Here is a 14,366-nt window from a genome sequence, read left to right on the forward strand (position 1 = left end):
ATTAAAGAATAAGAAGCCCACCTTGAAATTCCAGAAACCAGTTAGGAGATTCAGGCCCCAGGTAAAACAGTTGTTACTTGAATAAAGTAAACAAAGGAGAGCATCTTGATCTCTTTCTAGTCTTTTGATGTGACTTTGTTCCACTATGGCCTGAAGGTCTTTTTCCAATCTAATTGACAGTCTAGGAGCCTCCTGGTACACTGTGGTGGGACGTACAGTTCTCTGGCAAGTTGTACCAACAGGAAACTGAAAGCTTTATTTTACAAATTCTAACACTTTGATTTGATTTATAATGCTTTCTCAGGCAGGGCCTGGCCCATAATATGCATATGGCAAACCCTAAGCACCAGCAGTTGTGTTTATCTTAATCGGTGAAAAATAGAACCACAAATGCATCCACGGGGAGAAGTGATTCGTGGCATCTGAATCAGCAGTACAGTAATGTGCAAAATTAGGGCTCTCTGCTTTCCTGATTTTCCCCATTCAGACTCTTTTTTTCTTTTTTTCCCCTGACACTAAGCACCATCTGGTGGGGATGTAGAAAAGAAACACAGGTGAGTGGGTCTTGGTGACCAACCCTTGCCTGCTACTAATGGGTCATGTCCCTTTGGTAAGTGGAATTCCTGTGCTCATTGAATTTCTCATCTGTGCCAAGTGAGGACAAGAACAATGATGGTTGTGTAACTCCTAGGGGCTTTCACTTTATGGCATTGTCTTGGCCATGAGGTTGATACTTTACTTATCCTTGGTGCGCAGATGAGGAAACAGAAGCAGAGGTGATACATAGCTTGCCCAAGAGCATGTGCTGGTCGGTGGTATAGCTGGGGCCGACATTGAACCTGGGCTGCCAGACTCCAGCATTGCCTGCTCAAACCACTCCTCTGTATGGTCAGAATGCAGATATGTAAGGCCAGTATGTAAATGATGACTCAGTCAGTGCTAGGTACTTAGTAGGAGGTTGTCACAAATTCTATCACAATGGCTGTTTAGTCATTATTCCCTTGTATTGTTAAAAAAAAAAATCAAAGACCAAAGTAATGGAGTTACTTAATTAGAACCATAATGAAAGCTGAATTCATGTCTAGGCCCCTCTCTTTGCAAAGTCAACCTTCTCTCCCTTGCTTCACATTATCCAGGCCATGTCTCCCCTGTGTGGTCATCATACGGGGACAGATGTTGCGGAGGCTTGAAATGCTCTGAGCTTCTCTCCAGTGCCAGCCTCCACCTCATTCTATAGCCATAGCCCCTGATATGGAAAAATCCATCATAATGGCTGCTATGATAATTTATACTTTGAAAGAAATTATTGGCATAAAGGGCTCAAGTATTTTTCATTTATGTGTACTGATCCTTTTAAAATGTATTCTCTAATTTGTTTTTTGGGAACAACTAAATATAAAGTTTTAATAGGAAGACACCGTCTCTCTTCTGGAGAGCCCAAGAACCTGTTCCTCAGTGTGGGGTCACTGAAAGTAATGATTTTAGAGCTTTGCAGAGCAGAATGCCACCCCCAGCCTTCTCTCCTATGCACTGTGACAACTGTGGACACACTGCTTGCAATTTCCCTGAGGTTTAGTCTCTTTGTTATCTAGACATAATGATATTTCCCTCAATGATTGCTATAATTATTTAATTAGGTAACAAATGGCATATAGTATGTGTTCAATAAAATTTAATCCCCTTCAGTAATTACCTAACAGAAATTGTCAATTTATATCTGCTTTTGCTTAATATATTATATTGGAAAATAACAAAATCAGGGATGTAGGCCTAGGAATACAAGTAAACACTCAAGCAATGACCTTTCTTTTCCCTGCTGTTTTTTTCCTAAGGCTTCGGGTTTTAGCTACCACTGACTGGTCAAGGAGGAGGTGTGCTGTGATGTGAGAAGCAATAAGTCCCAGGCTGAGAGCATTAAAATTGGAGTCAGAAAAACAAAGTGCAGTGTTCAGTGCTTCACTTAACTAACTCTACGACCTGTTCAAATTATTTAAATTCTCTGTTCTTGTTTTTTCATCTGTAAAATAGGAAAAGTAAAAATATCTGTTCTGCTTTGTTTGTAGGCAAGAGCTAAACTTGTTTGTTTAGCTCTTGCAGCTAGACAGGAGGATGCTTCGGTCATTTTTCTCCTTCTTTCACTCATTCCATAGCAAGGGTGCTGCTGCCATAGGCTTATTTTTTCTAATGTGTAATCACCCAGAGATGCTTGGCAACTCTTGGATTCCTATTCTTATAAAATCGAGCACATTATCAGAAATATCTTCACATTTCTTTTAAAGAGATTATTTATCCTCTCTGACACCGTGTGATGTACTTATCATTGTGTGATATTAGCTCCAGTATTTAAATATTTTAATATTCTACTCAAGAAATGGCAGTATTCATGGATCAGCCATTAGAAGAGTAATTTTTCTGTGGCTGATGGTCTTCTGAATTCAAGTTTATTCCTCCCTCCTTTAGAGCATTTGAATTACATCTTTACATTGTTTAGGCTTGGTGTGTGTGTGTGTGTGTGTGTGTGTGTGTGTGTGTGTGTGTGTGCATGTGCGTGTGTGTGTGCATGTGTGTAGGGGGGGTTCCCTTCTTTAGTATCCCAGCATTTTTCACTTCAGGCCTTTGGGGAATTGTTATTAAAGAATTTGTAGGATGCAGCTGTCTATTCACAGCACGATGCGTTCATCAAAATAAATCCATCCAAAGCGCTCAGTTTGTGGATTTGTCCTCCTGATGCACTAAAATAAGAAATGTTAATTTCTCGCAGACTATTACCAGATGATTCTAAATATCTGCCAAACAGGAATGTCTGTTTCCTTGTGAGGAATTTCCATAATAAAATCCTGGCACCATAGCTGAGGAGGATAGTTTTATATAAACAGAGAAAAACAGCAGCAAGTATTTTCCCCGAGCACAGTTTTAGCTACAATTTACCAATACTGCTTAGTTATTTCTGTCTTCTTTTATGCTTTTGTTTTGAAACATAATGCAGTTTTACCTGGATGCCTTCCCGGATATTTACGAATGTTCTCGGTGTGTTGACTGGCTCCGCTAAAGGCAAGACCTCCAGAAAATCGGGAGGCTTCGCCATCTCGCCCCTTCCCCCACCCACACTTCCAGAGGGGAGAAAGGGTTAAGGACTGTTGGAGAAGAGCGGGGCGGGGAGGGAGCCCCGAGGAGGCCTCGGAGCAGCAGGCCTCGTCTGCAGGTGCAGCTTCCATCAGCGGCTCGGCGCGCGGTGGGTTCTGAGCGCCGCTGTGAATTTGGAGGAGGGACCGCGGCCACGGTCGGGGACCGCCGCTGCGAGGAGTGGGCGTGGCCTGGTCGGTGTGGATGCTTGTTCGGAAAGATGCTGGGTGCTTTTCAGTGAGGAACCAGGGCTGTGTGGGGGGGAGCGTGTATGTGCCTGTGTGGGGAGCGTGTGTGTCTGTGTGTGTGTGTGTGTGTATGAGACAGAGAGAGAGAGAAAGAGAGTGAGAGAGAGAAAGGAGGGAGAGCCACTGAGAGACCCAGAGGTGCTGAAGACCCAGACGGCACGGAGAGCCACTCACGATCTTTTGGGGGAGCCCAGTAAATGTGAACATGGGGTCTGTCGCTGGAGCTGTCCTCAAGACGCTACTTCTGTTATCTACTCAAAATTGGAACAGGGTTATAGCTGGGAATTCCTGTAAGTATACAGCAAATGATTTAAAACTTGCAGTGGTGGTGGTGGTGGGGGCTGTCTGCGAAACTTTAATTCTGTTGTTTTTATGATTATTTTTTGCAACTGGAATTGCTGCAAAGCATATTGCTATAAATGAAGCCTCACTTAAAAATCCTGCGAATGTGACTTGCTTTACACATGTCTTTCTTCCTGGTCTGGTCAAAATATGCAAAGTGTCATTTCTTTTTTTTTTGTCCAGGAGCAGACTCTTATCCTCTCATCTTTGAATATTCATTGAATAAAGCTCAAGTTCTAGTAAAACATTAAATTAGCATCTTAACCAGGGAATCGCCTGTGAATGTCTTCATTTCTTCCTTTTTAAGGATTACTGAATTTTATTGGAATTATGTCTAACAGGAAAACAACTGGCATACTTCACATTATGCTGCATTAGCTTAGGTTTCTGAAGTTTGCATTGGCAGACTGCATCTTTAAAATGATGCCAGGCTGATAACTGAAATGCACTGCAGAATTCAGGAGCAAAATTGGTGGAGGTGAACCTCAGTATTAAGAATTGTGCCCTCATTCCATATAGAATGAGATTTGAGTACTCTTGAAAGAGGGGGCTTGATTCCTACAGTTTGCTTAAAGGAAAAACATTCAGGTGCTTTGTCAGAAGTATTAATTCTTAAAAGTATTATTTTTAACTTTATACATTTGTGGTTGAATATTCTAAGTTATTTGATTCAGGGAAGATTTATTAAGACTTTATTTCTTGTTTAAGTATCATCTGAAATAATTTGGCCGAAGTCCCTTCATCCACTTTTTATTGGAGATGGAAAAAGTTTTAAAAGTTATATTTGGCCTAAATCTCTAAATGGGAGAATTTCTATATCCTCCATGAATGATAAGTAAGCTCTGCAAATTCAACTTTTTACCTCTTTCTCTGATTTAAAAAGAAAAGCTCAATTGCTTTTCCAGAAAGGGCTATGAGGCCTGTTCAGGAATTTATGCTGCTGCTGTATAACCAGGGTTACGTTTAGGGGATACGAACAAGCCAGTAATCAGGCATTTGCTGTGGCACATCCCTTGAGGACACTGAAGCACTTTGATGTGGGGAAAACATAATAAATGGCCCACCTGGCACAGGCCAAATGTCCCTTTTACACTGTGTGGCTACTGTGATGTCAGGTTTCCATGCAGTATTAGCTCATTTAATGGTATGGTGTATCTATCACTCTGCAAGAGGAGAACATCCCTCAGATGGCTGTCCTGTGTTTCAGATTCAGTTTTAATTTGGTTGTATAAGAATTCCAGGAGACCAGAAAATTTGCATGTTTTCACCTAGTCACAGTCTTCGAATGCTGTCATGGTAGCATTTGACAAGCGTTGTAGTAGACAAACGGTAACACGACAGACACGCAGACCCCTGCACACAAAGTTTTGCAGAGAAGGCAGAAGTAATTCATCGTCCAACTACAGAAGTTCAACAAAAAAGGAAGGCACTAGAGGTCACTCTTACAATGTGAAGCACATCACTTGAAGCATCCTTCCCTTCAGAAAAGCAGAGCTGGAAGTCTGGCCTAGACACAGTCCTGTCTTTCCAAGACACTGCCTGCGTTTGGGTTTATAATGTGTGAGTGCGATTGATACTTGTTTTATTGATGGTTGTTTATGTTTGTTTTCTTGAAATCCAGTAAAAGGCACATCGACATGAAATAGCTTTCTTTTTGTAACGCATCTTTTAGTGTGTTTACTGAATACATCTCAGAGGAGCTGCTGAGACTTGAGGAGAGCAGGAAATTCAGGGGTGCTTAGCTTTGGCTGAGCCTCCGGCTGACACTTAAAATTCCAACTCCGGTTCTGTATTTTCTCAGCTTTCGTTTGTTCACGAAGTGGTTTAATGCTCTTCTAAGTATTTGAAAAACTTAAAGAACCTATAGAATTTTAAATTATTAGGAATTCTTTAAATATTAAAGTTGGAGTTCTTGCTTACCATATATATTGAGTTGACAGTCCTTAAAGTGTCAAAAATGCAGTAAGTGCCCTCATATAATTAACATTGCATGTAGTAATTTCTTGTTAATGTTACCTAGGTGGTATGATTTGCAGCAATATATATAAGAGAAAAATTCATTGCCTAATTTTTATTTTATTCTTTAATAGTTAGGTTTTTTTGTGTGTTTGTTTTTGGGTTTTTTGGGGTTTTGTTTTTGTTTTTGGGTTGTTTTTTTTTTTTTTTTTTTTTGTAAGGAAGCAAGGTCTACTTACTACATAGGAGCTTCGTATCTTTTGTCTTGTTTAGAAGAACAAGTGTATATGTTTCCCAGCAAGGTTGGGTTCAGTGTATGGACAAGTGACCATCAACCAGCTTAAACATTTTGAAAGTGTTAAAATAACTCCAGTAATTCTTCTGGACAAGACTTTGTGTTAAAACATGAATCAATCTCGGATACCAATATTAAAGTCAGGGAGAACTGAATATAAATAAAGAAAATTAAAGGTCGGTCTGCCAGGTGAATACAAAGACCTTCTCCCTTTATTTACAGCTGATTCACCAGGAGCAAATCAGTTATTCACTGAGTCAGCCCAAAACTATCCCGGGCTGCCAATGTGTAAGTTTTCATGGGACAGCACTCTGTAAACCAGGCACAGCTCAGGGATTAGATGCCCTTTAATTTGAATGTTAGATGGTCTAGTTAATCAACAGGGTGACTTTACATCAGAAGGGTTCTGTGCAGACACACACAAATATACATGTATGTATGTCTATGTGTATGCGCATGTGTATATATGTGTATAAATCTGTAAAAAACCACCGGCCCCATGTGTTCACACATATTTGGTGGCTCCGCTTACTCCTCTTACCTGTCTAAAGATGAAGTAGGTTGAATGGACCACATTCTTTGCCTACTAGCGCCCTACTTGGCACTTCAAAACCAGTGAATCAGCCCCAGGTCTTTCCTCTATGTTCTGGTCAAGACAGATTTGTGACTGTATTGAGGTGTTCCTTTCTTGAAAGTTTAGAGACGGATCCTGGTGGAAGGGCTTGCTGTTTCATACGTTGCACAGGCTGTTGGTTTCTTCACTTGCTACTAAGAGACATGCACTGAGAAGGAAGACCTCTATTTTTATAATTGTTCTTATGGACTCATAGTTTCTTCCTGAACCCTAAGATGTTTTGGGGGGAGAGGCTGACTCACCACAAAAGAAGGAATGGGTGTATATACTAAGGCAAGTAAGAGTCCTGTTGTTATTTTTACTCTTGCAGATCATGTGATGAAGGCTTTCTGACCTCCTCCCCAGCCTTACTTTGAAAATATTTAATGCTCACCAAGTAGCTTATGAATGACTTAATTAGAAGTTAAGTTCTTTCTTTTATCTAATTGAAAAAAAAGGCTTATCTGATACCTACCCTAAGGGAAGCCTGCGAAGAATATGTTGAAATCAGCAATAGGTGAAGGTAATTCCTTGAGCAGATGATCACTTTTGTGGGCTTTGGGATGCTGTGTGAATGCAACTGGACAGATTCCCAAATTGTTCAAACTCCACCTTGTGATTCTTTCTCAAAGCTTCCTTCTTTTTCCTTCTTCTCCCAAGAATTTCTTTCCGTGGCAAAACAATAACTAGACCGTAACAGTGAAGTACTAATAAAATATAATTACATGACACAATGCATAAATTGCTGAGCTTTGGACATAGAAGTGAGCATGCGCTTTGGCTTCCTTTTCTAGCAATGATACTAGTTTGTTTTCACCAGTTTGGTACATTCTCCCTACTTCTGATTGTAGGCATCCCCAGTAATTTCTAATAAGGGCAGCCTCCACCTCCGGGGATAACGCAGCTCACAGCTAACATGGGATCAAAAGTAGGACTTCCACATGAAACATAGTGCTTACTCTAAGTGATAAACATCATTGTCTCCTGAACTTAATTGCAGAATTTGTATCAGATACAAACAGTTCCTTTAGGGGACCCAATCTCGGTATCAAGATGGAATTAATTTACCTCTTCAGTGAAAACAAGTTAATAGAATTGCATAATATCAATTGTCAGATAACGTAATAATATTTAGCTCAGAGGTTGGCGAGATATGGCCCAGTGGCCAAATACAGCCCGGCCCGCTGCCTTGTTTCGTAGAGCCTGTGAGCTAAGGGTGGTTTTTATATTTTTAAATGTTTGGAAAAAATTAAAAGCAGAGTTCTTTGTGGTCCAAAAAAGTTACATGAAATTTCAATTTCAGTCATCCATTCCTCTCATTACTAGACCCGTATGGCAAAAATTTGTACTCAATTATTGTTACATTTTGCATTTTATCAATAAAATGTTCTTAAAATTGATGTCCCTCTCTTTCTATAAAGACCTACATGATATTCTTTACTATCTGGCCTTTTATAGATAAAGTTCATTGACACTTAATTTAAGTAACATACAAAATAATGGTGAGACATGGGTCGTATATACATTATAGTTCTATGATAAAATTCAGTCTTAATTATTTAGCACAGAAATATGTACTTGTGGAATCATGGTACTGAAAGTAATGCTAGTATTACCAGGAACTATTAAAGAGGAGACCTGCAGATTAGTATCTTCCTCGTGTGTTTCTTCTTCAAGACTTTCTCATTCAGAAATCTGTTATTTCTGAATAACATACAGGTACCAATTACTTGCAACTCTTTGTAAAGCTTCAGCATCTTAGATATTTTAAATGAACATTCTGTTGTTATTTTATACTTTCATGAGTGTAAATTATCCCATTCCATACTAATCAGAAACTTGCACTTGGAATCACTGATTGTATGAGGGAGATGATGTTACTGGAAGAGTGTTCTGGTCCCTATGACTTTTACAGTAGCAGCTTCCTACAAATTTTGAAATTGGCAAACTTGCTAGAATAAATTAAAAAATAGATTTTCATTTAAGCACTCCCCACTGAGAATTCATAATAATTAAGCAGGTGCCTTTCACCTACTCATGCCAACATAATTAATTTTTATGTAAATGTCTTGTCCATTTGGAGTTGTATTTACTTTTAGTTTCCAAGAACTGCTCATTGGCCTCATTTTATTTACATTACCCTGTTTAATGTTTTTTTTTCAGTTAAAAATTTGATGGAGCCTAACATTTTACAAATTCTTTTCACTCTAATTCCATTGTGACATTTTTTTCCAAAGTAAGTAGCCATATGTTAAAATACTTTATTTTTCGTAATTTTGTTTTTAATGGCTCAGCTTTAATGAAGAGTCCTGTCTTACCACCCAAAGACCAGTTTCCAAATCAAAGACAACCAAGGATAGTCTCACAGAGCTCCCTCCAATGTGACTTACTCTGGGTGTCAGCAAGAACTTCGGTGGAGCGCATGACTGCTGTGAACTGATGATGAGGGACAGTGACACTATCATTACATGGCTGTGAATTTTTTCATAGTAGAGTATCAGTCTTGCTCCATAATTATCCATTTTTCTCCATTTGATCCCGTATGTAGAATTTGAGTTACTTTTACCTCAGATAAATCAATATTAGGGCCTTAATATTATCAACTAATGAATTCCACGACCTTTGGGTTGCCAGCTAGTCAGTTTACCTAAGTCCTCCATTCTCCTTTTAAAATCTCCACCTTTCCTCCTTGGTCATTAAAAGTTCACAGACCGACCCAGCCCCTGAAAACAGTAGGAGGAGTTATGAAAGCTTATCCAACATTGTTATATACATCCCAGATATGTATAATTAGGTTGGTAGTGAATATCTCTGGTGAAATATTAAATAATGCAGGCTTTGATCTAATTTTTTTCAGTGGGCTGGTATTTCAATTCTTGCCTAGCTTATTTTTTAAAAATTTTTATTGATTCAGAAATTTTGGCCTCCATTACTTATTTAGTGTTTATCTAGAATTAGTGCTGTTTTTCAAGACAACGAGTATGGTAGAGAAGAGGAGACCTCTGGCAGAATATTTGCATAGAATAGGAGATGTTTCAAGAATTCGCTGCATTCACGAGGTGAAGTGAGCTGTGTTGGTGGTGGTGGTGATGGTGGAGTGAATTCTCAGAGAATATGTGGATAATTGTTTGAAGGGCGCTTTCAATTACGGACTTTTAGAAATACTCTTTAACAAACCAAGCTTTAAAAACAGGTCTTGAATTGTAGGATAAAATGCTAAGGTCACTTAAAAGAAAAGATCTAAGAAAGAGAAATAAATGCCCTGAACTAAGTGAGGACAAAAATTAGGGAGCTTTAGGAGACCCTATGATTATCACTGAAAGTGCTTCTAAAAGAATGAACTCATTGAAAAGCCTCACTTAACTAGATATACTTAAATGAAATAATTTAGTCTGGAGATGTATGTTGTAATTTGAAGGCTTTGAGGGTTTTTTCTTAAAAACAGACTTAAAAATTTCTTGAGAAATAATAGTTTAACCATAACTCTAAATGACAGTAAATTGCATTTCTAAATAACAGAAGTATCATTGACCATTGGATTATCTTCTTGACTGCTTTTTTAGGGAGAAACTGATGTCTGAGGTTGCAACATTTACATTTTTTCCATGGGCTCTAAGGCTAGCTATCCACCTGTGTGCCTCAATTAGGTACACATGTATGTGTGTATGCATATATGTATTTTTTTATTTGACTTCTCCAACCAGCTTTCCTTGTTTTTTAAACTGTGAATTTCAACCTTCCCCAATGCTGACTGCTCCAGAGTCCATTTGGTACAGACCAAATCTGATATGTTCCTGCACAAGTAAAGATACTTTTGTTTCCTAATTGATTTCTGGAGGGTAAAGTTTTTGTCCAAATGTCTTTTGCTGAAGTATTCACGTACATGGTACCTGAAACTACAGTGTTATGGAAACGTAAAGAATGTACATGTAAAGTGCATTTCAACTTCTCATTATTCCTTCAGTTCTCTTGAGGAAAATTGGTATATGAAGAGGAAGTGTATGTGTTTGCTTTGGTTTTGTTTTTTTCCCCCCTCCCCATGGATTTTTGTCATGGTTCATGGAAAAGTGGTACGCTGGTAATAAAATCAGAGACATAGCATAACAGGAGGTAAAATTGGGTCTGTTTATATTACAGTTAATGAGTCATTCCATTGTAATAATTGGGAAAGTGAGTGAAGCTTGAAAACATTTGACATTTTAAGTAGTTTAAAATTAGTAACTATAAAAGTTTTTAATGCCATAAGTATTTAATAGAGCAGTGATGAAATTTACCTCTAAGGTTTTTAAATCACAAAGGAAAAAAATGGTATGATACGTATCAGTTGGCTATAGCTCTAATTACTTTTTTTATTAAGTACTTCTCATTACTTGGCAGTGCTCTAGAATAAGATATTATGTGCTTCTAAATCATAAAAGGCATATTTGTTTCTGTGACCATTTTTTCCCCACTGGCAATTATGGTACTTACAACTGAGGTCATAGGTGGGTATTGGTTTAGAAACAGCATGCAAATATATAAATTCACCTGCCTTCCTAAATTGCATTTATTGTATAGTTTCAAAGCAAACTGTAACTTTTAATTTTATTACTTGATTTCCTCTGCAGTTATAACCTATATATGGAGATTTTTTAAAATGCCCTTTAAATAAGGGCACTGATAAACTCTTTTTGGAATTGGTTGCAAACCTTAGAGTTGGTAGATACCTGGATGATATTGAATAGATGTCTCAACTGAAGGACCCACACCTGAGAGCACCATGGTTTCCTGTCAACATGACCTTTGCTCTGTCAGACTCAAGAGAGAGATTTTTGGGAAAATTTGAGAAAGTGAAATTTCTCTCTGGGCTAATAATTGTGCCCTAAGGTGTGTGTGTGTGTGTGTGTGTGTGTGTGTGTGTGTGTGTGTGTGTGTACTTAGATCTTCAGGACATCTTTAGTTTTCAAAGATATTGTTATGTGTTTGTCTTTTAAATTATATTGATCAGCCGATAGCCAAACAGAAAGAAGGAGCTAAATTGAAAATGGCCTGTAAGGGAAATAAGTTGCTGAGATGAAATTGTCAGTGCATGTGTGCGTGTGTGTGTGTGTGTGTGTGTGCGCGCACGCGCATGCATGTGAGTGTGCACGCATGTGTGCTCACGTGCTTATCTTGGAAGATACTCTTGGTGGGAATTGGGGAATGGTTCATATTGGTGGAGAAATGGAAAACATTGCCCCTGAGTGGCACATTTTTAACTAAGTAATGTTGGAGTATAGAATAGGATTCTTTATTTGTTGGTACGATACCAGAATAACTGTATGTGGGATTAAAAATTAGCAAGAGGTCTTTCTGGATTTAACTTCACCTCATCCCAAACAGAGGGGCAATGTTGCTCTTTGGTGATCCCACAGTGCTTTATTTTCTAGGATATGACATGGAGAACTCACAGACTCGAACACTTAACTTCTAGCTGGTCCCACGTTGCTAGTCTTTCTGAACATGACAACGAAGGCAGAAAATGGCTGGAGAGATTTTGGCTTAAATGCCAGTAGATAAATTGAAGCAGAATGTAACTCTCGAAGACAGTGCAGTAAAGTGACACTGGTGCCAAGAGAAGGGCCTTATAAACAAAGTTTAACATTGTTCACATCATTCACTTTTATCTCTCGATTTTGGCTGATTTTAAACAAAAAGAATCCATCTCTAAGGCGGGAAGCTCCGTGAAAGCTTAGCGATCCTCTTAATTAAGGATTTATAATACATATTTACATTTGCCATATTTTGGATGTTTAGGACTTAATTAAAAGAACACTGCTGAAATAAAAACAATTCTATCTTAAGTGGTGGCGAGGGAATATCGTGCGAGGTTATAAAGCTGCTCAGATAGGCTCTTTTGTTCCACTGTGTATATGATTTCTGTGCTTATTTGAAGTGTTGTGCTTTAACATGGAGTCTGTATTATAATCCTGTTAAGAAAACGTCAGGCACCTGTGAAATGTCATAACACAATCTTTTAAGGATCATAAGATGTGTAGCCTTTCCTTAAACAAACAAAAGAGAGGATGATTTGGGAAAGGAAGTAGGCTACATTTAAGAAAGCAAAGAGCAAACAATGAAGGTAACATTTGGTTTCTTAAACTCATAGCATCCTATAGGACCTAATCACAAAACAGAACGTGGTGAAATAAAGTATCTCATAGTCAAATATCTATTAGAGAAATGGAAAAAGTGGGCTAATAAAATATGAGGTAGAATTTTAGGTACTAAGAATAAAATGATGATCATCATAATTTGCTATGCTTGACATATAAAACTGAGCCATTTAGTGGTGTGGCCTTGTAAATGACCACATTCATTTCTTGAAAGCCTTGCTGTGTGCTTGCCTATGGAATGGTTTCTCTACGCGCACGTGCGTGCGTGCCTGCGTGTGTGTGTGTGTGTGTGTGTGTGTAGTTGCAACATGAAACAGATTAGCATGAAAAGAATGTATGTAGTATTAGTAATCAGTGAAACATTCTCCAGAGAAGATGCTGGCAGTTCTCTGATTTTCTGAATTAGCAAAATTGAGCCTTGATCATTTTCCTTTTTCCTTCTCCTGGATTTGAGGATGATCTGGCTGTGGCATCTGTCATCTTACAGATTGCCAGGGTTGATTTGGCTGGTAGGACCAGTGCAGCAGCTGTCTCCTTCTTCCCTCATGACTTCCTGGGACTTCAGTTCCTTCCGTTCCACATCATGCGTGATTTTTAAATACTACACATATTATTGTATTTTTAAGGAAGCCTGCTGTAATACATTGATATCTTTAATCAACTTTAAGGTTTTATCGAAAAAGAAAGTAACTCCTGCCTTGTAGCACTATCTCATTGCTAGGTGTTTCCAACAGTAAGTTCAGCCTTATTAGCACAGCAAATATCTTTGTCCTCTGTATTCATCGATTGTTCCGTGTTCCTCTGTCTCAGCTGCTGTGTCTCTACCACAGGGCTGCCCCTCCCCATGTCCTCTGGCCTTTTTGACCTGGCCTTTACATCTGCTGTTCCCTTTGCCTGATGGCCATCAATCACTTCTCTCTAAATCCTCCTGAAAAACGTCTACCTAAAGCAAACCCGACTTCCTTCCTCAGTGGAGTCTTCCCTGATCAAACCATCTCAACTGTCACCATCTTGGCAGATGCCCCGTAGCACCTTGCGTGCTCACCTATTCCTGCCCTGATCACAGACTCTCGAAGTGTGTTTTTAGAGAATATGTCTCCTTTACAAAATGGTGGAATCTTTGAAAGGCGAAGGTATTATTTTAATCATTTCTGTGTCTGCAACACCTGGCACGGTGCCTGGAGAAAAGAGGATATTCGGTAAATGTGAAAAGAATACACCAAAAGGTGACTTATCTGGATTTGTTTCACTTGAAACGCCAAAAAGAGAGGAGATGAACAGAATCAGGGTAAGCTGGAGCAATGTGTGTTTTTTAAAGATAAGATGTATTTTGGGGCCTCTGGTGTCTCAGTCGGTTAGGCATCTGACTTCGGCTCAGGTCATGATCTCACGATTAGTAGGTTTGAGCCCCATTTCAGGCTCAAAGCAGAGCCTGGAGCCTGCTTTGGATTCTGTGTCTCCCTCTCTCTCTACCCCTCCCCTGCTCGTGCTCTGACCCTCTCGCTCAAAAATAAATAAACATTAAAAAAATTTCTTTAAAAAGATTACTTAACATTTTTATTTAGGAGACCATGTATTTTTCCTTTTAAAAAAAACCTTTTTTTGCCTTTGTATTTATCTCTGGTGTATTTCATTTAGATAGGCTGAGTACTTGA

The 14,366-nt window shown here is 38.8% G+C and overlaps 1 protein-coding gene across 3 annotated transcripts in view; it reads left to right on the forward strand.

The window, feature by feature from the left end:
- Positions 1–3,316: 3,316 nt before the first annotated feature.
- CNTNAP4 (contactin associated protein family member 4) overlaps positions 3,317–14,366 on the forward strand; it is a 252,819-nt gene continuing 241,769 nt past the window's right edge. For 2 of the 3 annotated variants that reach the window (XM_023245047.2, XR_006590678.1), the window contains exon 1: positions 3,317–3,661. In XM_023245047.2, coding sequence (XP_023100815.2) covers positions 3,577–3,661 — 85 coding nt within the window. In that variant the 5' untranslated portion in view covers positions 3,317–3,576. The remainder of the gene's footprint in view (positions 3,662–14,366) is intronic. The other variant, XM_023245046.2, reaches the window with a different exon arrangement.

This window comes from Felis catus, chromosome E2 (assembly GCF_018350175.1).
Source record: "Felis catus isolate Fca126 chromosome E2, F.catus_Fca126_mat1.0, whole genome shotgun sequence".
In the NCBI taxonomy this organism is placed as follows: domain Eukaryota; kingdom Metazoa; phylum Chordata; class Mammalia; order Carnivora; family Felidae; genus Felis; species Felis catus.